The sequence below is a fragment of the Ursus maritimus genome, unplaced genomic scaffold (assembly GCF_017311325.1).
Source record: "Ursus maritimus isolate PB19 unplaced genomic scaffold, ASM1731132v1 scaffold_16, whole genome shotgun sequence".
In the NCBI taxonomy this organism is placed as follows: domain Eukaryota; kingdom Metazoa; phylum Chordata; class Mammalia; order Carnivora; family Ursidae; genus Ursus; species Ursus maritimus.
In genome coordinates this window covers 46,946,981-46,973,552 of record NW_024424008.1, presented here as the reverse complement: position 1 = coordinate 46,973,552, position 26,572 = coordinate 46,946,981, and the positions used below count along the sequence as shown (strand labels likewise).

Sequence of the window (26,572 nt, the reverse complement as noted above, 5' to 3'; positions counted from 1 at the left end):
TATCCCAGAGAGGGTCATGGGGGTGAGCAGCCCACATCTCAGCCATCCACAGCTAGAGCACCACAGACACCTGCTATCCCCTGCCATGGCCCCTGGGCTTCAGCACAACCAAACGCTTCATGGTCCAGGACGAGGGAAGGCTGACGAGGATCCTCACAGCCAGTGTCTTTATTCACCTATTGGCAATCCTGTGGCCACCAGCGAAGAGTGAGGTTTTGAGCATCACCCTCGCTCAGTTTAGTTTGATGGGCTTATATTGATACCCATTCTGTGCCAAGCTCTGGGGGTAGAAGAATGAATCAGACATGACCTCTGTCCCAAGAGAACTCAGAGTCTACTAGCAGAGACAGATGTGTTAGCAGGTTATGTGGATGGAATGGGAAATGCTCCAAAAATGGGCCATGTAGAGGGTCGTGAGCACACAGGTTGCCTACTCCAGCATCGGGGGATTCAGGGAAGTCTTTCTGGAAGAGGTAACCCAGAGCTGAGCCTTGAAGGAGTACGTCAAGCAGGCTGAGAATGAGATAAAAGCATTCTAGGAAAAGAAAACAAAGTGTGGGGGGCGAGGGGACCTCAGGACCGCTGGAGAAGCTGTAGAAGCAGATCTGGGCCAGTTGTGTAAAGGAAAGCTCTCTGCTAAAGATCTGGTACGTGGTCTTACTCCTGATGCTTAAGTATTTGCAGTACATGTTCTGACACTCATCCCCATGCCCTGTTCTCTTTCTCCTCTGGGCCTTCCTGCTCCAGCCAACAGGCTCTGCTTCCATACCAACCTCTCCCTTTCGGTGCCTCCTCTCCCTCTGCTTCATCTTTCCCTCCATTTGTCACTTGCAGAGAAAGACAGGACAGTGAAGCTGGGATGGAGGTGGCGTTCATGAGGCTTCAGAGGCAGAGAGAAGCCATGCCTGCCCATCTGAGTTGGAGGAGGTTTCTTTCCCAGGGTGCTCCTGGGCAGTGACAGAATTTGCAAGCCCTTTGGCTTGAGTCTGATCCTATTACCTACCCCCAAGGCTGGCCTCCTGCTTGGTACCCTGTAGCCAAGAATGCAGAATGCAAGGAAACTCGGGAGGAAAAGCAGGTTGGTACACGTGAGCCTTTGTATGCACAGCCCTTAGTCTACTGGTGTGGGTCTTCAAGGCAGGCGGGTGTCCCCTCGGACACCCTCAGCTGCCCTCTGTGACCTTCCACATCTGGCTTCTGTGTCTGCACAGGGCCTGTATCGCCACCTCTGGGTCTCCTGGTTGAGAAAGTTATGCTCCCCTGGCACCATCCCCTCCCTGCTCCACCCTCCTGCAGTCCTGAAATGACCTGTCACACCATCCTCTTCACTTCCTTCCTTCCAGGCATGGAGAGTGAGGCATCCCCTCCCTTCCACGGCCATTCTCCACCTGTCCATCTCTGTTTTGCCCTCTCAGGGATCTTGCCTGTCTGTCATCTCCTCTCTCTCCTGTGTTAGGTCCTTCTCTTCAACCCATAAACATGTTCCTTCTAGAGCAAACCTTGACCCCGATTCACCACCAACTTCTACTCAGTCCCTCACCTCCCCTTCCTTTCCAGTTTCCTGGAGAGAGAGATCTTCCTGGAAGATCTGGTTCCATATCTCCGAGTTGCTGTTGAACTGTGCCATCTGACTTCTGGTCTCCTCGCTCTACTGAAGTTCTCTTATGAAGGTCACCAGTGACTTCTTTTCTGCAAAATGAATAGGTCTTTGTCAGGCTTGATCTCATGGCCTCTGTCATGTGTCGTGTTACATACAAGGTCTTCTATGATCCAGGCCCTCCCCACCTCTATCTTCGTGTCCCACGATTCCCAAGACCACATTTTATGCTCTGGCAGTACTAACTTGCTGTGGTTCTTCCTATTTATCAGGCTTTTTCTCTCCAGTTGACCTGTGCTTGGGTTGTGCCCTTTTCTTGGGATTCCCTGTTCTTCATCTCATTCTTCCTTGACTGGCCAACACTTCTCATCCTTTAGGACCAGGTGGGCATGTATCATCTTTCGCAGGCATGCCCGATGCTGTCCTCAGGCTGAGGCTGGTGCATCTATTTATCGTTATCATTGCTTTTATCAGATGATATTAGTATCGATTTATGTACTTTTCTCTGCCACATGCCTGTGAGCGACTAGGGGAAGGGTCCTGTGTTTTATTCCAGCATTTTGCACAGTGACTGGCACACAGTGGTGCCAAAGGAATGAATAAATTCCACTTAGACAAATATTCATAGAGGAGGAGATAGTTGGGTTGCAATGTGAAGGGTGAATATCACCCTGTAGAGAGGAAGAACAAGGGGAAGGGCATCATTGCTGGGTTAGGCTGGGTCCCTAGAAGCAGAGTCTGAGCTGGGAATTCTTAGGAAAGTGAAGGAAGCCCCAGGGGAAGAGAGGTCAGCAAGGATATGGTCTGAGCTGGAGACCAGCTTCAGCCTGGGCCACCAGGATCTCTGGCACATGACCTGAACACAGAGTTGGTCCCCTGGTCCCCTGTGTGGGTTTGTCATCGGCCAAGGACTACCCTTGCAGTGGAGGGGGCAATGGAGTGAGGTCATAACCTTCTGGGCCAAGACCAGCTGTGAGTTATCATTAGCCCATAGTCACGGTGGCTGAGGTTAAGGTCCTGGGCAGGACCCAGAAAGCACCACCACACTTGCAGCAGAGGAATGGCACAACTTCGTTCATTTGGGGAACTGCAAAGTGTTGGGTATTGCTGGACTAGGGGAAGGAAGTGAACTGGGTCTGCGAGATGTGGGGGCAGCTCCTGGAGAGCCGTTCGTGATCTGCTGCGTGTATGAGACATTTTACTCAAGCCATGGAGAGGGTTTGAAGTATTGGATAGATGGCTTTCAATGGCGTTGAAAGATGCTGGTGTGGCAGCAGTGAGTGAAGGGAGGAGAGGGGCAATACCAGAGCAGGGAGACCCATTAGGAGAGTATTCAGTAGTTAGGGTGAAGGTGGTGAGGGTCTGAACCACAGCAGTAGCAGTTAGAATGGGGGAGTGTCGGATAAGGGAGAGATTACGGTAGGAAGGGAAGGCGTTTCTGGTCAGGGAGCAGTGTTAGAACACACCCAGAGGAGCAGCCCCCTGCCTCTCTGGAGAAGAAGACCTGCTCTCCTGGCCCTCACAGTAGTGTTATTTTCCATCACGTACCCACCCAGCCAAGGGCTAGAGGATTTGGCTCATCTGAATCCGAATAGGGCAGTGCAAGGGCAATGCAGTTCCGGAGGTGTATGTTAAGGATTTCCTTGTTTTACGAATGGAAAATATATGAGAGGAAACATGTGTCCAGGGCCCTCTCAGCGTGAGGCATTGCACTGGGCACCCGGCAGGGAGCAAGGGGAAGATGGACATAAAGATCAAAGTGTGGTTCCTGTCTTCAAGCTGCTCATGGTCTTGTAGGTGAGACAGAAGTGTGGACAACGCACCGTAATATAAGGCAGACGGTGATGCGTGCCCAGCAGTGGGCACACATGCGTGGTCTTGGCCAAAACTGAAGAAGAACGCGAGTATCAATCACATTCTGGTTGCCTAGTTGAGGGCGTGATTAATCCTCAGCACAGGCTCGAACAGTCTTGCTTTATAGAAGAGGGACATCTGAGCAGGGTCTGGGGGCAGAGAGGGGGTTTGACGAGCGAACAGTGGCATCCTAGGTAGAAGGACCAGCAAAGTCAAGTCATTCTTGAGAGGGGAAAAAAATCCCAAAGGAATGAATAAACTGGGGCTTAACCTAAAACAAATCCACAGTACAGCTGGAAATAGAAACATTGGAGTTCTACATTTTGGTATTTTCGTCTAAACTTTAATTGAATTCTTATTACCCTCTCATTACCTTGGAGAAAACAATTTGAACTCCTGGGGGAAATAATGCTATGTAAACAGAAGGCAACGAAATAAATAGGTGTATTAGTGTACAAAGGATAGTCATTTAAGTCTGTTTAGATCCTAATAATAATAGTTGACTGACATAAACGACACCACTTGCCAAGATTACGTTCAACCTGCTCAGACCCCCTCTGGGGCTGCCGCTCTCGAGACCGATCGTTAGCAGAAGTGGGTGTTCTCTGGGCCAGCCAGATTTCTCTACCGCAAGCTCTCTCTCCTGTAGGTCAACAACGAACGCTTGTATCTGCCCCTGAAGCTGGGACAAGGGAAAATAAATATCTTTTCCTTCGGCTTCCACGTGGTGGTGGAGACAGAGTTCGGCCTCAAGGTCGTGTACGACTGGAAGAGCTTCCTGTCGGTCACGGTCCCCCGGAGCATGCAGAATGGCACGTACGGCCTGTGTGGCCGCTATAACAGCAACCCCGAGGATGACCTGGAGATGCCCATGGGTCTGCTTGCTTCCAGCGTCAATGAGTTTGGGCAGAGCTGGGTGAAGAGGGACACCTTCTGCCAGGTTGGCTGCGGGGACCGCTGCCCCTCCTGCACCAAGGTGGAAGGGTTCTCCAAGGTGCAGCAGCTGTGCGGCCTGATCCCCAACCAGAACGCCGGCTTCGCCAAGTGTCACAGCAAAGTGAACCCCACCTTCTTCTACAAGAACTGCCTGTTTGATGCCTGCATCGATGGGGGCGCCGTGCAGACCGCCTGCAACTGGCTGCAGAACTACGCCAGCACCTGTCAGACTCAGGGGATCGCCGTGCCTGGCTGGAGGAACTACACATCGTGCTGTGAGTGTCCCCACCCCCTCTCTCCGGGTACCTCGGTTGCTGTGGGCAGGCCAGTATTCCACCCCATTGATGTCCACAGAGCAGAGCCCTCTAAGGATATGCGCTTGGAATTGAGTCTGACCTCTGAAACAGGATGTGTAAGCTCCCAGAGCCTCCATTTCCTTATCTGTGAAATGGGGATAATACCCCTATTTCATGTGTTGCTCTGAGGATGAACTAAGATCACGTACGTAAAGCACAGAGCACCACATATGGCATTTGGACTCAGCAAGGGCACGATACAATTTTAAGAAAGGACTAATGGGGGAAGAATTAGTAGGCTAGTTGGTTCTAGAACCACATGGGCCCATCATGGCGCTGGTAATTTACATACTTTCTCAAAGTGTGCTATTCTGTTCGATTCATATATGTCATATATGAGTCTTTATATTTACGAAACATAGCAGAATGTTAAAAGCATGAGAAAAAGAATGAGAACCCCTGGATTCTAGCCTTGCTCTGTCCTTAAGGGTTGGTGTGACCTTGGAGAAATTTGCTTTTCCTCCCTGGTTCTTAGTTTCCCCCTGATAGTGCTTTGATAATGCCACTGCCTACACCCTTTATGCTACAGAAACAACCAGAGGATCAAATTAGGTAATTGAAAGCGTAACACGCTGTATGCATGCCAAGTGTTGGTGTTGTTATATTAATGGCTTGCTCTGAGCCAAGCCCAGTGCCAAAGACTTTATCAACATTATCTCGTTTATTCTCCTCAATAACCCAATTAGGGAGAAACAGAGACTCAGAGGAGTTAAATAACTTGCCTAAGGTCATACAATCTCAGTGGCAAAGTCAGGATTCGACCTTCTAACCCCAAAGCTCATGCTGTCAACTCATGTACTGGAATAATTTGCCTGTGTCAAGCACATAAGAGGAAAAGATTGGGCGGAGAAACCACGAGTGGTCTTTGGCCAGTCTGCCTTGGTCCATTTTCCCATCTTGATCTCATTAGCGACAGCAAATTTCTTCTAGGCCTAACTGTATGAAAAGCTTACAAATGGTTGCTGAATGCACGGCTTTCTAAATAGGTGATCCAGTGGGGGTCCCAGAGAATAAACTCCCTTCCCATCCTGATAAAGGGGGGGATTTCGAGGAAAACCCAGAAACAGGGTTGTAGTTTAAGGCTCCCATGGCTGATTGACATTCCACATAATTGGATTCATGTAGATTGTGGGGGAAGGACAGGAGGAAGTAGGGAGAGGGAGGGAAAGATGCCGATACCATTTCAGCTGGCCTGGTCCCTGAGTGAGAGGTTGTGGGGATGATGCCAGCAGGAGTGACTGTCCAGACTAATTGGCCTCCGGTGACCTCAGTGAAATAAATATGCCTATAAAAATTCAGGGTCTGGATAAGTCCCCAGAGCTACCCTGGATTCATTGGGGTCAGCACAGTGGAGCCAGAGAGCTTGCCTTCACCTAAATCAGAAAACCAGGCTTTGGTCCCGGGGACCTAGATACGGTGCAGGATGGGGAAACTCTGCTGGGAAAGAGACCAAGAGACTGCCTGCTTCCTCTTGAGACTTACTGCAAGGAGTTCTCTCCTTTCCTGCAACCAGGTTGTGGTGGCTGAACCACTCCCTGCGGCGGCTGGGATGGAGGTCAGGGCATAGTGGATGCCAAAACCCATTGCTTCTAGCTGCCGTGCACAGGGAAATCATAGGCAAGAACTGTTTTTAGAGGGAGCTAACGTCAGGAACTCTCACCTTAGATGACAGGTCTCCATTGTTGTCACTTATGGAAAGGAAAAGGAATTGTGTTGGGAAGCCTCTTCCTTACCCGGGAGGAAGAAAATACCCCACCTCTATCAACTTGGACCCGCAGGGCTAAAAGTGGTGCAGGGTGGGGAGACAGTTTTGCAAAGGAAGACTCCATAGGATATGAAGACCATTTTTTCTTGTTCTTCTGTCTCTCCACCACCAACCTTTCCCTCTCCCCTCCTCAAAGTTCTGCACAGACATGGGGTTGCCTCCTTTATATATAGGAATGGGGAGCTCTATCCAAGGCACTCAGAGCAGAGTCTATCCTGTTTCACCTTTGGCCTTGGGCCCCATCCCTGCCTAGCCCAGCTGCCTGCCTGCAGGGCTGAGGCTGGGATGAATGAGGGCCAGTCAGACCTCCCCCGAACTTGGCAATTCAGGACGGGGGCAAAGATCCGAAAGAGAGCTCCTGATGAGATAGATGCTGGTAGTGACTGGAAAAAAAAAGAAATGCTAAAATAAGAGGAAAAATTATACTTTAAAGAAGGTATGTGGGTGGGGATAGGGGGGCGGGCACAGTTGGAGGCAGCTGAGTTTTCCATTTTGAATTTCAGAAGCAGAGAAAAGCTGTAGGAGACTGAGTCCTAACTCAGCCGTTCCATCTGAGAGACTGGTGAACACAAAAAGCCTGTCTTCAACAGGGTGATTTGTGACCATATGGGACATGGCATGAACCTCTGAGAAGTGAGGGCAGGGTTCACGTCCCCCTGCCCTCCACTCCCCAAGAATTAGTCCAATTCAACACTCACATGTCGAGATACAAGAAATGGTGTTTTCGGAAGGGAAAGGGGGTAATCCGGAACTGTCTGTTAAACTTACCCCTTATTGGTGACAAGGCAGACTTCTGTTGGTTTTTAACAATATTGGCTGTTCCTATCAATGGGATAATTCATTACCCAATTACCGTATTTGTAAACGCATTGGAAAACTTCTTCACCCAAGTTGAACAAATGGGTTTAGAAGGGGAGAGGGAGTTCCATTGTCTTAATTACTAACCCCTCCTTAAATTCACTCAGCTGAGTCCGTCATTTCTTCAGCCCCTTAATGGGGGTCTTAAATTAGCATTGAAGATGGTGAGCATACAGTAAGCCATAGGAGAGGAAAATCATAACGCCTAACACTGATTTGGCTCTGACTATGTGCCCGGCACTGTTCTAAGTGTGATATGAGTCCTTGCTCATATTCTCTGCCCAGCCACCCCGTAAAGCAGGTGCCATTAATAGTCCCATATTCTAGAGGAGGAAAGTGAAGCTCTGAGAAACGTCAGAACTTTCCCAAGGAAAGTAGCTACAGGCCATGCTCTTTCTGGTGGGTGGTGCTGCCTCTCTGACCCTGGGCGGGCCGGGGGCCTTGGGGACTGGGCCCCCCCCACCGATGTTGTAGGGGGTGTACAGGACCTCTGCATAGGATCAGGGCTGTGGGGGTGTCTTCCAACTCCATTGGGCTACCGTGAGAATTCAGTGGAATGATGTCTCATAATCCGTGCCACCCCATGCTGGACACCTGGTGAATACTCAGAGCTGAGTGTCATTCTCATCTTCCCTTTCTTATTCAGAGTCCTGGATCCCAAGTCTGGTAATTAGGGCTTCTCTTACAGATTCCTCCGCGGATCCAATAAATTCTTGTTGAATAAATTCTTCTCCTACTATGACTGTTGCCACTATTATTAGCAGACGCTGTCATTGAAGTACCAGGCAGTGGACTAGAAGCTTTGCAAAATACACCCCATTTTCTCTTAACAGCTACTTGGTGAGGGAGATATTAGCTGCACTTGACAGAGGAAGAAACAGGTTTAGAGAGAGTAGGTAATGTGCCCAAGTGACAGCGTTAGTTAGCGGCAGATCCAGGGCTCAAACCAGTCTGCCCAATTCCACAGCCCTCGTCCACTGCATTGTACTACGTCCCGCCCCCCCTCCGAGGCACGAAGGCTAAAGAAATCAGTGTACTGGCCACGGCAAGCCACATTTGTGACCACAGTGGAAATCCAGGGGTAAGAGCCCTCATGCCCCACAGCTCTCAGTACTTCATTTGGGTGGAGAAAATCAGCATTAGGAATTGTAAAGTTTGTTCTCAAGAATCAAATGTTTATGAACCCTACCTGCCCTGTTCTTCGGACTGTTTTGGGTGTCACGGAAGAATCAGAGTACAAAATAGAGTCTAGTTGGGGGAATGGGACCCGCATGCTTGGAACAACGGGCATCTCTAAATAGCTGGTGTACCTTCTCGGACATTAAAATGTGTTCTAGAGCTTCCGTAACAAAGCCAAGTTAACACTGGGACATGAATAGAAAGATCAACCAGTGGGAAGATGAGAAAAATCCAGAAATAGGCCCAAACACTAAAGAGAAATTAGTATTCCATAAAGCTGGCATTTCAAACTGGGGGAAAAATGTATTCTTTAATAAATAGGCAAGGGACTAAGGACAAGTAGAAGGGGGGAAAGAGCTAAATCCCGCTTTACTTCTCACCCAAAAATAATATCCAGACAAAACCAAGATCAAGCATAAAAATGTCCGTTATAAAAAGTACTAGGAGAAGACACAGGCATTTTTGTTTTTGTGTTTGGTAATCCTGCAGTCGAGAAGGCCTTTCTAAGCAAAATGCCCAAAGCCAGGAGAAAAAACCTGGTAAATCAACAACTTTAAAAATTTAAATTTCTACATGGCAAAAGCATAATCAAATACAAAAAAAAGGAAGCAGCAGCAATTTAAAAGCTAAACAGTAAATACTTTGTAACACATGACAGACAAAAGTCTATTTTTAATTTTTAAAAAGCTTTTACGATGTAATAAGAAAAAAAATCCAACACCATAAAATGTGCAGAGGACATAGAAAGGCAGTTCACAGAAGACATACAAATGTATTATAAACAAGTGAAAAGCTGATCAGTCTCACAAAGAAAGCAAACGAAGTAAGGATATAGTAATTTTTCTCAATTTTTTTATTGCGGTAAAATATACAGAACATAACATTTACATTCTTTACTATTTTTAAGCTTACAGTTCAGTGACATTAGGTACTCACCTTGTTGTATTTACATTGCTGTCAACCCCCACCACCATCCTTCTCCAGAACTCTTTTTATCTTGCAAAACTGAAGCTCTATACCCATTAAACACTAACTCCTCACTCCCCTGGCAGCTGACTATTCTGTTTTCTGTCGCTATGAACTTGAAGACTTTGGATACCTCCTCTAAGTGGAATCACACAGCATCTGTCTTTTTGTGGGTGGTTTATTTCACTTAGCATAATGTCCTCAAAGTTCGTTCATGTTGTGGTGCATTGCAGAATTTCCTTCCTTTTTAAGGCTGACTAATATTCCATTGTGTGTATAGACCACATTGGCTTATCCATTCATCCATCCAGCGATGCTTGGATTGCTTTCATGCTTTTGCTATTGTGAAAAATGCTGCTATGAACATAGGCATATAATCTCTTTGAGAAACTTCTTTCAAATTTTTTGAGCAGACATCTAGAAGTGGAATTGCTGGATCACATGATAATTCTATTTTTAATTTTTTGAGGCGCTGCCACATTGCTTCCCACAGCAACTACACCATTTTCCATTCCCACCAAAGAGCACAAGGGTTCTGATTTCTCCGCATCTTTGCCAACACTGGGTTTTCTGAGTTTTTTAAATAGTAGCCATCCTACTGAGTGTGAGGTGGTATTTCATTGTGGTTTTGATATTTATTTCCTTGATGATTAGTGATGTTGGGCATATTTCCATGTGTTTACTGGCCATTTGTATATCACCCTCTTTGGAGAAGTGTCTATTCAAGTCCCTTGTCCATTTTTGAGTTGAGCTTTTGTTGTTGTGGTTGTGTTGAGTTTTACGAGTTCTCTATATATTCTGGGTAGTAATCCCATATATATATGGGTTGAAGATACGTATATATCGTATTTATGTATGACATTTAAACTTTCACATTTCTAAGGGTCAGAAGGTTTGGTGCTAAACAGCGGGCATGTGGGAAAATAAAGCTCTCAGGTAGCGCTGGTAAGGGGATGAACTGGCATAGCCTCTTTAGAGGACAATTCGGTGGCATCTATCAAAAATTTAAAAGTACGAACCCTTTGACCCAGTAATTCCACTTCCAGGATTTTATTATACAGAGTCATTTACTCATAAGGTCAAAGATATATGTCTACAGATGTTCACTGCAGCAGCATCATAAACACAGAAAATACACATACCAGGTAGCAGTGCAAAAACAGTAATTCAAGGGTAATGGAAGGAAAATTGTCATGAAAAAGCAATGAGCAGGAAAATATGTATATTATGCTCCCATTCATGTGAAAAAATGGGGTTGGACACACACATGTATGCTCACACACACGGGGACACACACACACACACACCCCTGGGTACTTCTATATGCAGAGACGATTTCTAGAAGATTCAACTCTAATTTGTTACCCGAGGTTGCTTTCCTGTTGCCCTTTTACTTGCATGGCTTACATTGTCTACCACAGGCAGGTACTTCCTTTTAAATTAAATGTTTAAAAATATAGTAGACCGTGTCGTATTGGTTACATGACTCTGTACATGTAAAATCTATAGAACCAAAAACGTCCATTTTACCATTAAGGAATATACAAAATAAAATGTGCCCCGAATGTATCCTGTATATGGTATAGAGAAGTTCTAACACAATAGTACTCGTGCTTTTCATATACGTTGATTAAAATAATAGCCTCTATCGAACTTTCAAGCAAACCTGTCCTTAATGATGGACTAACACTGAACACTTCTGTGCTAAGTGCTGTTCCAGGCACGCAGGCTCACATAATTCCTCCCCACAAGCCAGGAAGTGGGTGCTGTAAGTACGTTTTACAGGGAAGGAGCTGGGGCCCAGACAGGCTACGTAGGTGGCTCCACTCTCCTGCATCTGAAAACGGTAGAACCTAGTTCACACGCACACACGCACACGCACACGCACGCGCACGCGCAGCACACACTTGCCTCCTCAGAAATCCAGGGGCTCAGGGGCCTACGCTCCTGGCTTAGAAAAGATGCTGTGGACGTTCTGGGGTGAAGGCCAGTTGCCATTGGCGGAAGAGCCAAAGGAGGGGGCTCCACCTAGGACTGGAAGCGTGGGGAACCTGGGTAGGCCTAGAGGACGAGGAGGGCATGCATAGGGGAGACCATTATGAGCGAGCGTCTAAAAGCGGGCCTGATGTGGGGCTCCCCGGAAGGCCATGGGGTGCCCCACTGAAGTCGAGATGCATGTCGGGAGGCGGGGTGAAGGTCGCCGGTCATGTGCGGGGGCTCCAGGGACCCCATCTGCTCTGTGGTCCATCACCGAAGCAGCGATGGGTCCGACGGGGGCTTTCCACGGAGGGAGAAGTGGCGCCGCTCACTCTCGCCGCGCGGAGACTCGCCGCGCCTCGCGGGGGACGCAGCGGCCGGAAGGAAAGCGCGCAGGGTCCTGGGAGCGGGCGGGGCCTGACGCGTGTCTTGCGTTGCAGCCGTCACCTGCCCTCCCAACAGCCACTACGAGAGCTGCGTGAGCGTGTGCCAGCCGCGCTGTGCCGCCATCCGCCTCAAGAGCGACTGCAACCACTACTGCGTGGAGGGCTGCCAGTGCGACGCGGGCTACGTGGTCAACGGCAAGAGCTGCATCCTGCCGCACAGCTGCGGCTGCTACGCGGACGGCAAGTACTACGAGGTAGGCCGCCCGGCCCTCCTCGCCGGGTCCGACTCCGAGAGTCGGCCGCCGCCCACCCGGCTTCCCCCGCGGGTAGGAAACGGCGGGGCTTCTCTCCAGGGAGGTGGGGCGGGGACAGGGCGGGTGAGGCCCGTGCTCACGGAGCGCGCGTGAGGAAACGTGCTGCCTTGGCCCTGGCAAGGCCTCCTACCCTTGCCCACGCTCTCCACTCGCTTTTCTCCCCACCGTGCCTTTCTCCAGGCCCTTCTGATTTCCTCTCCTGTGAATCTTAGTGAAGGCTCCGGAGGTGGCCCTAGTTGGGAAATAGGGTGGCTGTGAATCTGACATGTGTAGCTGTCTTAGCTAAGGACATTTTTAACTGGGAAATGTGGCGCTCGAGGCCAAGAGGAATGGCTATTGAAGCTCCACGAAAGCGTGTGAAGGCTACCATCTCCCCGTGTGCCGTTTGTCACTCTGGGACCGCCCTCCAGAGAGTTCCATCTGGACTGCTTCCTGCTGTGCCCCCCTCACTCTGCCCTCTGCTTCCCTCTCTGTGGGGGCTTCAGCAGACAGTGGAGGAAGATGCCCTTTGCAGAGGTCACTCGGTAAAACATTGTGTAACAGCTCACGGACTCATTTACTTTTTGTACTTCGAAATCTTTCTTTATGTGCCGTAATACTAAGCTAGAAAAGGCCTTGCCTGCCTGGAGAGAGTATTTAGTCTGTGGTTCTGCCTCAAGCCCAGTCTCTGCTTAAATGACATGCACATCTTCTGTTGGTGAGTAGACAGGTAACAGCTGTTAAGTATCGAGTATCTTCTATCTGCAGATCTCCACACTGGAGGTGCTGCTGGGGATGATAAAACACGTCCCCTGCCTTGAGGAACGTAAAAGTCTGTTCAGGAGAGAGAAACATGCACTTTAAAGAACAAGAGAATGATTACAAAATAACATATCAACGAGTGAGAAATAATACCCTACAGAACTAATCAATTTTAAATGAAAAAGAATAGCAGCACTTAAATCTAATTGAAACGTCTGGATTGGAAATAAATTAGGCAAAAAATAAAGAATGTCTCCTTTTTGTAAAAATGCATTGCCTCGTTCGAGAACCACCAGGTTGACTTTATTCTGAGAGTCAGTAAAAGACAGGGAAAGTGAGGGTTGCTTTAAAAGGTTCATGGTCAGTGGGAAATCTGCTTCAGTGTAGGAAGACAGAAGTGGAGCCGAAGATTAGAAAAGTAATCAAGGAAGACTTCCGGGAAGAGCTGGGTTTAGCTCTTAGAAATACCGCTCGTTTGAAAAGAAAAGGAGGAACAGGTGAGAAAAAATAAAATACGTTCATTTTTCTCACAGTCTCGGAGGAGAGATAACCAGACTCAAAGCTAAAAAAATCGCTCTTGCAATCCCTGCTCCCAGGTCCAGAGACTTACTGAAGCGTCTGCATCCATCAGGGGTGTCATGCACCTCTCAACAGGGATGCCGGGTGTCTGTGGCAACATGGAATGGAGTCGGGTTTGAGTCTCACTGAACCACACTGCTGGTGGTGGGACACTGAGCAAACTGTATCATTTCCCTGAGCTTCGGATGCCCTATCTATGAAATGTGGCTACAATACCAGCTCCGTACGGTTATTATAGAAATAATCTCTTCCAGGTGCCTTGCCTCGTGCCTGGCACCTAGCAGCTCAGTAATTGGGAGATGCTATTGTGTTCGTTGTTTGTATTCCCTTGAGTAGCATTTTGTCAATAAAAAAATCCAGGCGTGTTAATGAAATGATGCATATAAAAGCCCTTGGAACTCTCAGGAAATGCAGGTACAGCTCTCCGTGGCTATTAGCACTATAAACATGATTATCCGATTTTCATCAGACAGTCAGTGGTTTTGACAACGGCATCTATCTGGGAAGTAGCAAACTCACAGAACAAATAATCCACATCTCCTTGCCACCATTCAAACAAGCTTGGGGCCTGTTTATACAACAAATCTCTTTGGAAATAAAGGGAGAACACATCTAGCCATTAGCATGTAGGGTAATCACCCAGCTGTCATTGCCAGGTCTAATTAAGGTAAAGAAAACCGCGCTGGGCCCAGTGACTTCCCTGTGAAGCAAGCTTCATGATCAAGTTCCCCTGTGGGATGAGTTATTTACCCTTTATCATATCCACATATGCCAGGTTATTTTTCTCTTTCTGCCCATGTAATGTCTGACTTCTTATCAGGGAGAGGCCAGACCATCCACTCAATTATTCTGCAAATCTGATAAGAGAAATGAAGTCAATTTGTGAGGCTGCTGGCACCCAGAATATTTAACAGTCTGGAAGGAGGGAAGACTTGGCTTCAGGAATGACTTCACTTTGAGGATGAAAGAATCAGCCGGGGCACCTTGACATGCACTGCACGGAGCAAACTTGTCCTGGAGATCTCATTCTCTATTTACCTTCAAATCCGAGTCCTATCTGTATGTGATAGCCAGGACTTTGATAGGTCTATAGATGAAGCCGGAAATGGTGACCAGACAGAAGCAGAGGCCTTCTTGTACCTAGCTAAAACATCTTCTTGGGAGAGTGCTGTTCTGGTCAATTGCATTAGTGCCTACATCTGTATGACATGGTCTACTTGTCAAGACCACCCCACCTGGACAGTCATGACCAGTTTCCAACAGTTCCCTGGAGTTCTCAATCAAGTGCCAGCTCAAGAGCACAAACTCCACCAAGTAACAATTGGGTCTACAGATGATTGCTTGTTTGGGGAAGAATAGGAAATTATAGGCTGCCACCATGAGGGATAGACTTTGCTACAGGTATTTTATATGACTATATAATTTCTCTCCTTCTCAAAGAGGATGAGTGGCTCTTCTCCAGTAAGAACAGCAGCTACGATTTATTGAGTGCCTACCTATGCCAGGAAACATGCCTTATAAGTCTTATTTAATTTAGTCTTCACAGCTGCCCTGCAAGACTGTATTATTACCTCCAGTTGAGAGCGGAGCAAACCGAGGCTCTGGGAGGTTGGTAGTGCTCCTCAGGGTGGATATGTAGGGTCCAGGGCTGGGACTGAAACCCAGAACCTCCCTGTTCTCTAGATCCCTCACTTCAGAACACGCAGGAATGGAAGTCCTTGCCATGGCAGTAAATTCCAAGTAGATAGGTATAAAGACAAAGTTTGGAATGGCTGTACTCACCAAATGCTGAAGTGACTCATCGTAGGAATTGGTTAGAACTTTCTTTTGACCTACTGAAGATACGAAGGGCCAGTTTTCTCATTCTTGAGCGAACTGACATTTCATCCTCGAGGTGGAGCCGGTACTTGCCAGACTAATTTCCTACCAAATATTTTTCCTTTTCACCTACTTCCTCTAACAGCTAGACGTTCACAGGTTGGCTGTGATTAGTTCTACAAGCCAGCTGTATAAGATTCCCAAGTTCTTGATTGAAACCAATAAAGACTAAATTGCATATCGTCTGGCATCTGAGTGGCATGGAACTGATATCACAGTTGCATGGAAGCAGCCTTCCTCCTGCTCCCTGTTGCAAACCCCAGCCCCGTTAGAGGGAGGCTAGACCAGCGCGAAACAGGGTCCAGATGGAGGCGCCCTGGGGCTGGAAGGGGTGCTGGGGGGGGTTCCCCCGGCCCCTGTCCACAGCCGGGATTTAACATCTGCCTCCTCTCCTGCAGCCCAAGCAGCTCTTCTGGAACAGCGACTGCACGCGGCGGTGCCGCTGCTTCCGGCGCAACCTGATCCAGTGCGACCCGCGGCAGTGCAAGTCAGACGAGGAGTGCGCGCTGCGCAACGGGGTGCGCGGCTGCTTCAGCACCAAGACCTCCTACTGCCTGGCAGCCGGCGGCGGCGTCTTCCGCACCTTCGACGGCGCTTTCCTCCGCTTCCCCGCCAACTGCGCCTTCGTGCTCTCCACCATCTGCCAGAAGCTGCCCGACATCTCCTTCCAGCTCATCATCAACTTCGACAAGTGGTCGGCGCCCAACCTCACCATCATCTCGCCCGTGTACTTCTACATTAACGAAGAGCAGATTCTCATCAACGACCGGAACACTGTCAAGGTGACGGGCCTGTCGTTGATTCTTAAGACGCCTGCCCCGGAACAAGGGCTTGGCTAGGGGCCGTTGTGGTTTCCCCAGGTAACCCAGTTTGAGGGTAATAGGTTGTTCCTCCGCATATGCCCTACACAGATGACCAGATTTTCAGGAATAAACGTATAAAGATTCTGCAGGCATGCGAACGGGCCCTGTTTTGTCCTTCGCTGACCATCCTGGGCCAGTAATGACAGTGTGGGTGCTAATAGAAACTCGGGTGATAAAATGGTAGATAAGTCAGCTTTGACTCTGGATTAATTTCCAAAAAGCATCTTGTTTGTTTTTAAGAGGCTTTAAAAGTATTCTTGGCTTTGCTCAGCTGTGCCAAGACAAACTCTTTCATGTCTGCTATCCTTTCTGAAAACTAGAAGGCAAGCATTTGCTTATAAAAATAACGACCTCGCTAAAAACCTGATGGAGCTTCCCCCACTATCAGAGGGCTCCAGGATGACACAGCAAGTGACGGAAAACGGGAGGCTGAATACAGTGGGTTTCTCTTAGGTTGGCCCTTCCTTAGCCTGGCTGGCTGGTCTCCGGTGAGTCTTAGACTAGCGTAGTAAATAAATGTGACTCTCTAACCCACCCCCATAACTGATATGGCTCCCCAACTTGGATTCCTCCCACCCCGTCCATGTAAGATGTAATCTGCTCTGATAAACTACTGAAAGCCACCTCCAGCCTCTCAGCTAAACCAGGCTGCTCACGAGCCAGCAGACCTGAAAGACAGAGCCAGTCCCCAGTGCTGTGATTCCAGCTGGGGAGGGGCAGTTAGAGAGCCAGGACACACACATTAACATTTTCCAGAATTAAACGTTATTGTGTGTATTCTGCTTTCTGCCATGGGCTCACATAATCATGCACTGAGTGTATCTTTGAAAAATCATCAAATAGTTTAGTGTCCAGTGTTAGGCAAAAGACTGGTGGTATTTTGCAAGCTTAAAAGGAAGAGTCTGGATTTTAATACCGGTTTTTAACTTCAATGAAAGCTGCTACTGTTTTTGACACTCCAATTCTTCTTACAAATTGGCCCACATAGACACAACTGCATTGCTCCCCAATACAGGAGCTAGAAAGTCAAAATGACCACGCAGGAGAGCAAAACTGACATTATTGCTGAATAAAATATTCCAAGCTGGCCGAAATGGTAAAGAATCATATTTTCTAAAAGGCTTCTGCTTTTTTTTTTGTAAGAAACAGAAGTTACTAATAACCAGGGGGGGAAAAACTCAATTTATTTGGTAAGTACAGGAAAAGCACGTTATGTGCTGTCCTAAGGGCTAAGAAAAGAAACTGTTAGAAAGTAGGAGAATGATGAATGCAGAAAATACTGTGCCTATAGGACCTTTGGGGTGGGGGGTGGGGGTTCCAGTTTGGACATTATATACAAGAAAACAATAAACATGGCAGTGATCCCCAGATTCGTATTACCCATGTTAGACACTCCTTAGCACAGGATTGGGATTTCGTTTCAGTAATTGGTTTATGCTGGGGAAAGTTTTATACAAAAATCCAGCTATTTGTAGTGGGTTGTACTTTTATAATGTTTTCTTATCTTTCTGCCTCCATGTTATGCTGCTTTGGGGGGAACTGTGGACAGTGTGATGAGTAAATGCCCTTAAACTCTAGGGCAAGGTTCAGTAAGCTACAGAATTTGACCAAATCACTTGCTGCAGTTTTTGGGTTTTGGTTTTGTGTTGTCGTTGTTGTTGTTATTTTTGTTTAAATAAAGCTTTATTGGAGTGCAGCCTCGTTAATTTAATTACATAGTGTTTATGGCTGTTTTCATGCCCTGAGGTCAGAGTTGAGTAGCAGTGGAGGTCCTATATCCTACAAAGCCTAAAACATCTGTAGTGGCCCTTTATAGTAACAGCTGCCAACCCCTACTCTAATTTCCCTTCTCCCCTGCCCCATAGGTGAATGGCACACAAGTGAATGTTCCATTTATAACTGGGCTGGCAACCAAAATCTACAGCAGCGAGGGATTCCTGGTGATAGACACCAGCCCCGACATCCAGATCTACTACAATGGTTTCAACGTCATAAAAATCAGCATCAGCGAGAGGCTGCAGAACAAAGTGTGTGGCCTCTGTGGCAACTTCAATGGGGACTTGACCGATGACTATGTGACCTTGCGGGGGAAGCCAGTGGTGAGCAGCGTGGTGCTGGCCCAGAGCTGGAAAACCAATGGCATGCAGAAGAGGTGAGAGTTCCAGCTGCTAGACTCGGTGTCCCACATCCTCTCATGTCCGTGACAGGTGCTAATGAGGAATGCACTCTCTATGGCACCATTGCTCCTCTCCTGCGAAGAGCTGAGCCCCAGGTCTTTGGAATTTTCATAAGACAAATAGGCACATCAGAGGCCTCCGTAATTTCTTGAATGGCAGAGGAAGGAACTGGGCTTCGATGATATGATTCTGAGTCTTCATGTCATCTAGCCCTTGGTGGGACAGAAGAGGGTGCCCAGGATTAAACACTGAGGCGTTGGCCGGCTGCCCGCCTGCTGGGACTTGGGAGGAAAAGGGCTCTCCTTTTCTCCCCAGGGCTGGGTCTAATTGTGTGCCTGTGACTCTCACCAGAAGGCCTGGTTAAGGTTGTGCAGGTAGAGGTTGGTGGAGATCAGGAAAGTCTTTTCAAAAATGGAAGTCACCAAAGTTACTATGAGACCCTCTCTTGCCAGCTGAGAGAGAATGAGTTTTACAAGTTATTGGAAAAGTGCTTAATTCAGATTACCTGTGAGCTGCTGAATTTTGTTAATAACATTTCTGGATCTATAGATATGCTGCTTTTTCATGGTATTTCTTTGCTTGTATAATGGCTCCATCCATGTCCTTTAGCATCAGCTAAATACCCAGGTGGGGAAATGACGCAGGTGTGAACGGAATACTATCTCCATAAATTAGACGATCCTGAATTACAGGACCCAGAGCTGGAAAAAAACCTCAGGCAATATCTAGTGCAATCTCGTCCTTTTCTAGGTGAAGTGGAAGCTAGAGCAGAATGAGTTACATGAGAGGCCTTGTAGGTGGCAAAGTCCAGAATCTCCTCCTGAGAAATTATGATTCTGTTTGAGCTTCTCCCTTCCCCCGTTTCTTCTTGCCTTCCTTTATAAACTCTTTCAGCTGGATACCAGTTTCCTTGTGAAGGTTTTGCTTTTGGTCTCTGTTAGCTATATGGGAAGTGGTTTAGAAGGCTTCTACCAGGGGCGCCTGGGTGGCACAGCGGTTAAGCGTCTGCCTTCGGCTCAGGGCGTGATCCCAGCGTTATGGGATCGAGCCCCACATCAGGCTCCTCCGCTATGAGCCTGTTTCTTCCTCTCCCACTCCCCCTGCTTGTGTTCCCTCTCTCGCTTGGCTGTCTCTGTCGAATAAATAAATAAAATCTTTTAAAAAAAAAAAAGGCTTCTACCAGCTATCATTATTACTATTATTGATTAATAATAATACTAACTCTCATTATGGTTATTATTGGTTATTATATCCATACCCTTTCATGGTTTATTGTATCAATTCTACCAAAGGTTAACAGTTTTCATGTCAATATCTGCCTTTCGCCTGACACGTTGGCCACCGGCCCGTTAGTTTACCCTCTCTTCTTCCCGTGACAGCAACAATAGGAATACTGTGTCGCTTTCTTAGATGGGTAGATTGAGACCAGTAGCTCACATAGCCAATTAGCACTGGAATCCACACACTTCACTGACTTCCGGGTTAGCAGAAGAGGTAACAGGTGGGGTCTTCCCTCCCTTCGGGGATCTCGGGTGGCTGTTTTGGCCTCGCTTCGTCTGACCAGACTTCTCGCCCCCAGCTGCAACGAGCTGCAGTTCTCGCAGTACGCAGCCATGTGTGATAACGTGCACATACAGAAGATGCAGGGCGACGGCTACTGCCTGAAGCTCACGGACATGAAGGGCTTCTTCCAGCCCTGCTATGGGCTTCTCGACCCCCTTCCCTTCTACGAGTCCTGCTACCTGGACGGCTGCTACAACTACGAGAAGTTCCAGCTCTGTGGCTCCCTGGCCGCCTACGGGGAGTCCTGTCGCTCCTTGGGGATCCTCAGCACCGAGTGGATTGAGAAGGAGAATTGCTGTAAGAGAATTATTTTATTTCTGCGGGTTCTTTTCTAAGCTAAAAGAACAGCTTTGCTGGCAGCACTGCTTGGGTTAGGTCTGGCCGGCCAGCCTCCTCCTTTAGCCGTAGGTCTGCCCCCCGGGGCTTGAAGAGTTGAGAGCTACAGCAGAGATTCTGTGGGGGAAGAGGGGGGCGTTTCAGGGGAGCTTCACTCACCTGTGGTCCCTCCCCAGCTCTGGAATTTGGGACACTAGCTTGGGCATATGAGGTTCTTTGGGTTGGAGGAGCACCCGGGTAGTGGCTGATGAGGCAGAGGGACAGAGATGGCATCCTGATTGCTTTCCGATCTCGAATCCCGCTCTTCCTCGCCTCCTCGAACATGGGTCAGAGCCCAGCTCAGAAAGGGAAGACGGCGTGTGGCAAGCAGCAAGTTGAGTTGGAATTGAGCCGACTCTATCTGCCTGCCTTAAAGCTGTGGTTGGATTTATAAAGCGATTGTACATATATTGAATTAGCTGATAAACTGAAGATCTATAGATTCCTTTTTTAAATTTAAATTCAATTAGCCAGCAGAGAGTCCCTCATTAGTTTCAGATGTAGAGTTCAGCAATTCATCGGTTGCATAGAACACCCAGGGCTCATCACATCACATGCCCTCCTTAATGCCCGTCACCCAGATCTATAGATTTTTATATTTTTTCTGTAGTAAGAAAATCATTTTTATGTGTATATCCATGTTACTATTTGCTCATTTTCTTACTAAGTCAATCAAATAGATGGAGCAAATATGTATAGAAACACATATAAATGTGTCGTATACATATATGTGTCCATATACATGTACTGTCTTATTAATGCAGTATGATATTGTGGCCAACAGAATGTGTATTCTGCCAACCCAGTGTGCATCCAGGTCCCACCATGTTGCAAGACTGCGTGCATTTCAGTAAACTTGCAGACTGAACCTGACCAAGAGTAGGGATGCACTTAATTCAGAACCTCAAAACTGTAGTTGATTAGACTACGTGCCCAGTGATTTCAGAAACTCTTAACAAGCAAATTACTAGTCTCTGTTGGAGATCAACATAATTTTTTTGGATGACTTTAATATTTTACCCTGTTGTTAATAAGCAGTACTTGCAATTAGTTTAAAATGAGCTGTTTTGAAACTTGAAAAACCTCCCTCTGATTAAGGGCATGTCTTATTTGCCCCTTGGTATATGGACCACCATATGTGTAAGTGAGGTGTTTTTTCCTTCTGTGGGCGGTACCCTCCACACTTTGTTATGCTCTTGGGTTGTTTTCATGTTGTGTTATTCAACCATAACTTTCGTTCAGTGCTGCTGTGTGCTTAGCACTGTGTAGGTATTGGACACACACACACTGGTCAAGCGAAAAGACCTTTATAAAAATAATCCTGCCTCGTATTCACACACCTCATGCTTCTCCATGAAAACATTAATTCATTGGGACGAAAAAAAAATCCCATCCATCTCTCCTAAAGATTCATTTCCAACCAAAATTTACTTTTCATGTCAATTATTTTTCGAAAATTTTACTATCTTCATTATTCTGAGCAACTGGGTATTATGATCAATAATTGTGGTGGTGGAACTTCAAAAATGTGGAGTCTTAGCACAGAGAATAAAAATCACAATGGATACAATAAAAATAAAGATAAATGTATTTAAATTATGCTAATGGCTTTCTGTTAGTTGTCTTTCTGAGAATTAAGACAGGGCGATGCCAAGCCATCCCTAAACTCCCACCTATGACAACGAGTTACTTAGCAGAGGGGCAGGGCAGCTGAGTCAGGAGAAGCATCTGAGACAGTACGGGGTGTTGCTTTGTTTTTAAATTCTTGAAGCTAACTTGGCTCATGCTGGGATTGAACAGTTGTTGTTTCTTTAGCACTCACTAGCCCATGCCATGATGAATAGGAGGATTATTACATCTGATAGGGAAAGAGTTTCTTTAAATAAAGAAATGAGTGTCTAAAAGAAAATGCTCTCAATTAGTGTTTCTTAAACTGGGGAGTTGACGATCTTGCAGGTGGCCTGTGGACTCATCTGCTACAGAAATAATTGTTTATAATACGATGATGATGGCACTCCACATACATTTGGTTTTTACTTACAGTTTTATTCTTGTTGGCAAAACAGTGCGATTAATCTAAGTTAGTGCTGGTGAGTTCTGTGCAGGTTTTGGTCTGTCTTTTTTATATAAAATTAAGTACATAGAAGCTTATGGGGAAAGTAGACCATGAATCAAAGCAGACCAGGAAGTCCTATCTGAAGGACCTCTCTGGGCCTTCACTGGCCCTAAAATTTTCATTCGTAACAAGTATTTATTGAGCAGCCCCTATGAGGAGGAGAGAAATGGTTGGAACCTACTCTGTGCAAGTGCGAAGACACAGATGCATGTAATCGTAGACCAGTGTGGTAAGGACGGGTCGGGGTCGATCTTGGCAGTTCGCGGTGTCTCTGCATTCCAGCCTCACCACGCACCTTCCACGGTGTGGACCTTGGCCATGTTGCAGCTGTGAAAATGTACTTAGTTCGCAGAGCGATCGTGAGGGTTGGAGGACATAGGGCCGCCGAAGCAGGAAGCCCGGTGCCGGGCCCGGAGCAGGGGCCCCATCACTAGTGTTGTCATCACTTTCTGGAAAGCTGCCCCTGTCTGTTCATTCGCAGCTGCCATCTGACCACTGCCAGTTCCATGAACGTGGCAAGTCCAGAGTGCGGCCACCTGCTGCTGAGCATGGGTGTGAAAATCAAGTCGTGCGTGTTTCTGTTTGTTTTCCTTTTTAGCAGGAGTGGTTGAAGATCCCTGTGTGGGGGTGGACTGTCCCAACCGGACCTGTGAGCTGGAAAACGGAGGAGAGCTGTGTGGCTGCGTGGAGCCACCTCCCTACGGCAATAGTGAGTGACACCTGCCGCCTCCCCCCACCCCGCCCCGCCCGCCTCCAGACGGGCCTGACGCAGGAGGCCTGGCGGCTGCGCAGAACAGCTCCTGAGGTAGAGCCTGTGCGGCCATCCTAGTTAGAGACCCACCTCGCGAAGCTTTCACAAGCGTTTAAGCAGAACCAGGAAGCAATCTGACGTCTTCAAAGTAAGCTAATGTTCATCTCATAGCTGGAGACTTTTCTTCAATAAATGATAACCCCTAAATGTGTATGTCAGTAGAATCAGCCAGTTCCATCTGAGGCCCTGTGCAACATCAGAGAGATCCAAATTCATCTTTTAGTCTCACAGGGAAGGCAGGCAGTTTGATGCAAACACGAACCCTCTGAGTGAGAGTGCCAGGTGCTTTAAGACTCGTTGAAAGCCAGATTAATTGGTCCTGAAGAGACAACTGCAGGGTTTGAAGCAAACAGTAAACACCTAGGACCCCAGGTCCCGCTCCTAATGGCAGCGCGTGTAAGATAGGAAAGGCCTTGTCCCCGCCGGGTGCACCCAGGATGTCGGCCTGAAGTGGGGGGCTGCTTTGCACCCCCAGCTCCACGCCCTTGCCTGAACCAAATAACTCAGAAGGCTCGAGCTAAATCGTAGCAGCATACTTGACTGAAAGTCTCCCTAGGAGAGGTGCTGTTCACAGGCTCCATCTGAGCAGATAAAATGCTTCTCTCTGTTTCTGTAGTGCTCGTTAGCCTCTGTTTATGCACTCCTAGAAAATGTCAATTGGCATAATCGTGTCAAAAATCTCCTAGCTCGTGCCTGGGAATCCGGGGCGGGGGGGGGGCTCCAGGAGTGGCCCGCCCGGTGCTGCTGTCCCCTGGGCGCCCATTCTTTTTCCACTCTGGGACAAGCCCGATGCGTCACACAGCTTACGGGAAGGTGGCTCCCAGCAAAGTGGGGCCAGGTCCTGGGTTTGTGAAGAAAAGACCAAACGCACTTTATTAGCGTGTTCATCTTTTTTTTAATAAGCTTAACAACATCCCAGTTATTGCTTTGAATGACTTCATAGGTGCATTTGGTTGGATCAAAGCTTGATTAGAAACGCCGGGCCTTTGTGCGAAGCTCATTAGCCTCCTTTCAAGGAAACGGTCACGGGATGCCTCACCCCACCCCTGCAGCACCACCAACGCCCCCTGACTTGCCTTTCGTAATAACTGTTCCCCACAGACTCCCATGACATCATTGATGCAGAGGTGGTCTGCAAGCCGGCCCAGATGGAAGTGTCCATATCTAAGTGCAAACTCTTCCAGCTTGGCTTTGAGAGGGAGGGCGTGAGGATCAATGACAGACGGTGCTCCTACATCGAGGGGGAAGATTTCATCTCCTTTCAGATCAACAACACCAAAGGGAATTGCGGCAACATTGTGCAGGTGAGAGCCTGGGGCCGAAAAGGCCATCTGGCTGAGGTAGTGACAGCCCCGGTGTTTGCACGTTGGGCGTCTTTAAAGCCAACTTCAGGGTGGTCTACTTAGAAATACCTCCGTGGAAAATAGCACAAGGCATATCTGACATGAAAGACATCAAGGAGAAGAGTCATCTGGTGCTGAGTGGTTAATTGAACGGAAAGATCATGATCAGTGACAGGCTCCTGTCCTCGGTTTGCACTGTCTGCAGTCATCCTTTGCCCTGCATGTTGACACATTTTTGTTATCTTGCTCATGCTTCTCGTTCTTCCAGGTGAAGGAAGAGTTTTGGGGGGTAAGGATGTCTGGGACACCTGTAACAGTTGGCTGCAGAAATACGTCAAGTTCCTAACTTTTCATGTCAGATTATCCAATGTATAGGTTGGCAAAACATCTTGCTGCTTATCCTTCTGTTCCTTCCTGCTGTCTTTATATATGTATGTATATATATATATATGAAACCGTGTTCGGTAACACTTTATCAGGGAATGAAAGGAGCGAGCAGGTGCAGCTTGCATTTGTTCATTGTGGTCCTTGTGGTAAGGTCTGGTAGAAGATTTGGTGGGGGAAAGATTTTGGATTAGGACTTGTAAAAAAAAAAAAAACAAGATTTATATTACCTTGGGATGGCAGTACTTCATGCTGTCCCCAGCCTGGGTTCCCACAGATAACTGGGGCTGGTTGTACTTAGAATTCAAGGTACATGAATACAGAGCCGCCGTGGACACTCAAGGTTACCAGACTGAAGGGTGCTGTTGACATCTATTAAAATACTTTCATTATTACTGTTAGTAAATGCTGAAGCTAGCTCCATCCTGATATACCAGCCTCTGGGTTATATATGGAATGAAGCCATTTCTCCACTTTCAGGGCTGTGGATTTGAGATGCAGGCCACATACTCACTCCCACATTTAATGATTTCTGACCTTCCTTTGCTCGGCAGTCCAATGGCACTCATATCATGTATAAAAACACAGTCTGGATCGAAAGTGCCAACAACACTGGCAACATCATCACTAGGGACCGGACGATCAGTGTGGAATTTTCGTGTGCTTATGAGCTGGATATCAAGATCTCTTTAGATTCTGTTGTGAAGCCTATGCTAAGGTAAAGAATCTCATGGGCGCGCATTGCTTTGTCTTTTCCTTGACAGTCAAGGTTAGCATAATCAAAATTGCTTGCTAGCATTTGTCTTTGAAACACTAGGGAAGAAACAGTTCATATTTTCTGCACCTAAATGCCTTGGACCAGCACTATGCAATAGAACTTTCTACAATGATGAAAATGTAGTGTATTGCTATCCAATACAATAGCTGTATGTGGAAACTGAGCAATTGAAGTGTGCCTAGGGGCGCTGAGGAATGGATTTTTTCAATTTTATTTAATTTTAATTGCCACATGCGGCTTGCCATTTTGGGTACCATTTTGGACTTAGACTTTACTGTCATCTGCTTTGCCTTCCCTCTGTTTTTTCAGCTGAAAATGGTAGTAATTGGATACATACAATTGTTTGGGGTCCCTCACCGCATGATTCTTTCCCTTTTAGTGTCATTAACCTCACAGTCCCAACCCAAGAAGGCAGCTTCACCACCAAGATGGCGCTCTACAAAAACGCCTCCTACAAACATCCTTACCGCCAGGGTGAAGTGGTGCTGACAACTCGAGATGTGCTGTATGTAGGGGTCTTTGTGGTCGGGGCTGACGCCACACACTTGATCCTGACACTAAACAAATGCTATGCCACCCCCTCCCGCGACAGCAATGACAAACTCCGGTACTTCATCATCGAAGGAGGGTGAGTGGCCTCCCGTCACAGGACAGCCTCAGAGCCTTCGGATAGATAGCAGTCAACGTCAGTTTTTAGAGAAGAGAATGGGAGCTAATGTTTGTATCCTGCATCCATGCGCCAGAATTCTCTTAACAGCCTGCGAGGTAGACCTTGT

General features: G+C 47.4%; 1 protein-coding gene across 2 annotated transcripts in view; it reads left to right on the top strand.

Annotated features, from left to right (window-relative positions):
• The window catches only part of LOC103662490 (tubulin-specific chaperone cofactor E-like protein), a 147,072-nt gene that overhangs the window by 113,955 nt on the left and 6,545 nt on the right, over positions 1 to 26,572 (top strand). Inside the window, exons 19-27 of one of the 2 annotated variants that reach the window (XM_040631114.1) lie at positions 4,101 to 4,662; positions 11,929 to 12,128; positions 15,785 to 16,168; positions 18,115 to 18,401; positions 20,006 to 20,286; positions 23,079 to 23,189; positions 24,393 to 24,595; positions 25,573 to 25,736; positions 26,176 to 26,424. In XM_040631114.1, the coding sequence (XP_040487048.1) occupies positions 4,101 to 4,662; positions 11,929 to 12,128; positions 15,785 to 16,168; positions 18,115 to 18,401; positions 20,006 to 20,286; positions 23,079 to 23,189; positions 24,393 to 24,595; positions 25,573 to 25,736; positions 26,176 to 26,424 (2,441 nt within the window). Of the gene's footprint in view, positions 1 to 4,100; positions 4,663 to 11,928; positions 12,129 to 15,784; positions 16,169 to 18,114; positions 18,402 to 19,990; positions 20,287 to 23,078; positions 23,190 to 24,392; positions 24,596 to 25,572; positions 25,737 to 26,175; positions 26,425 to 26,572 lie in introns of both variants that reach the window. The other variant, XM_040631115.1, reaches the window with a different exon arrangement.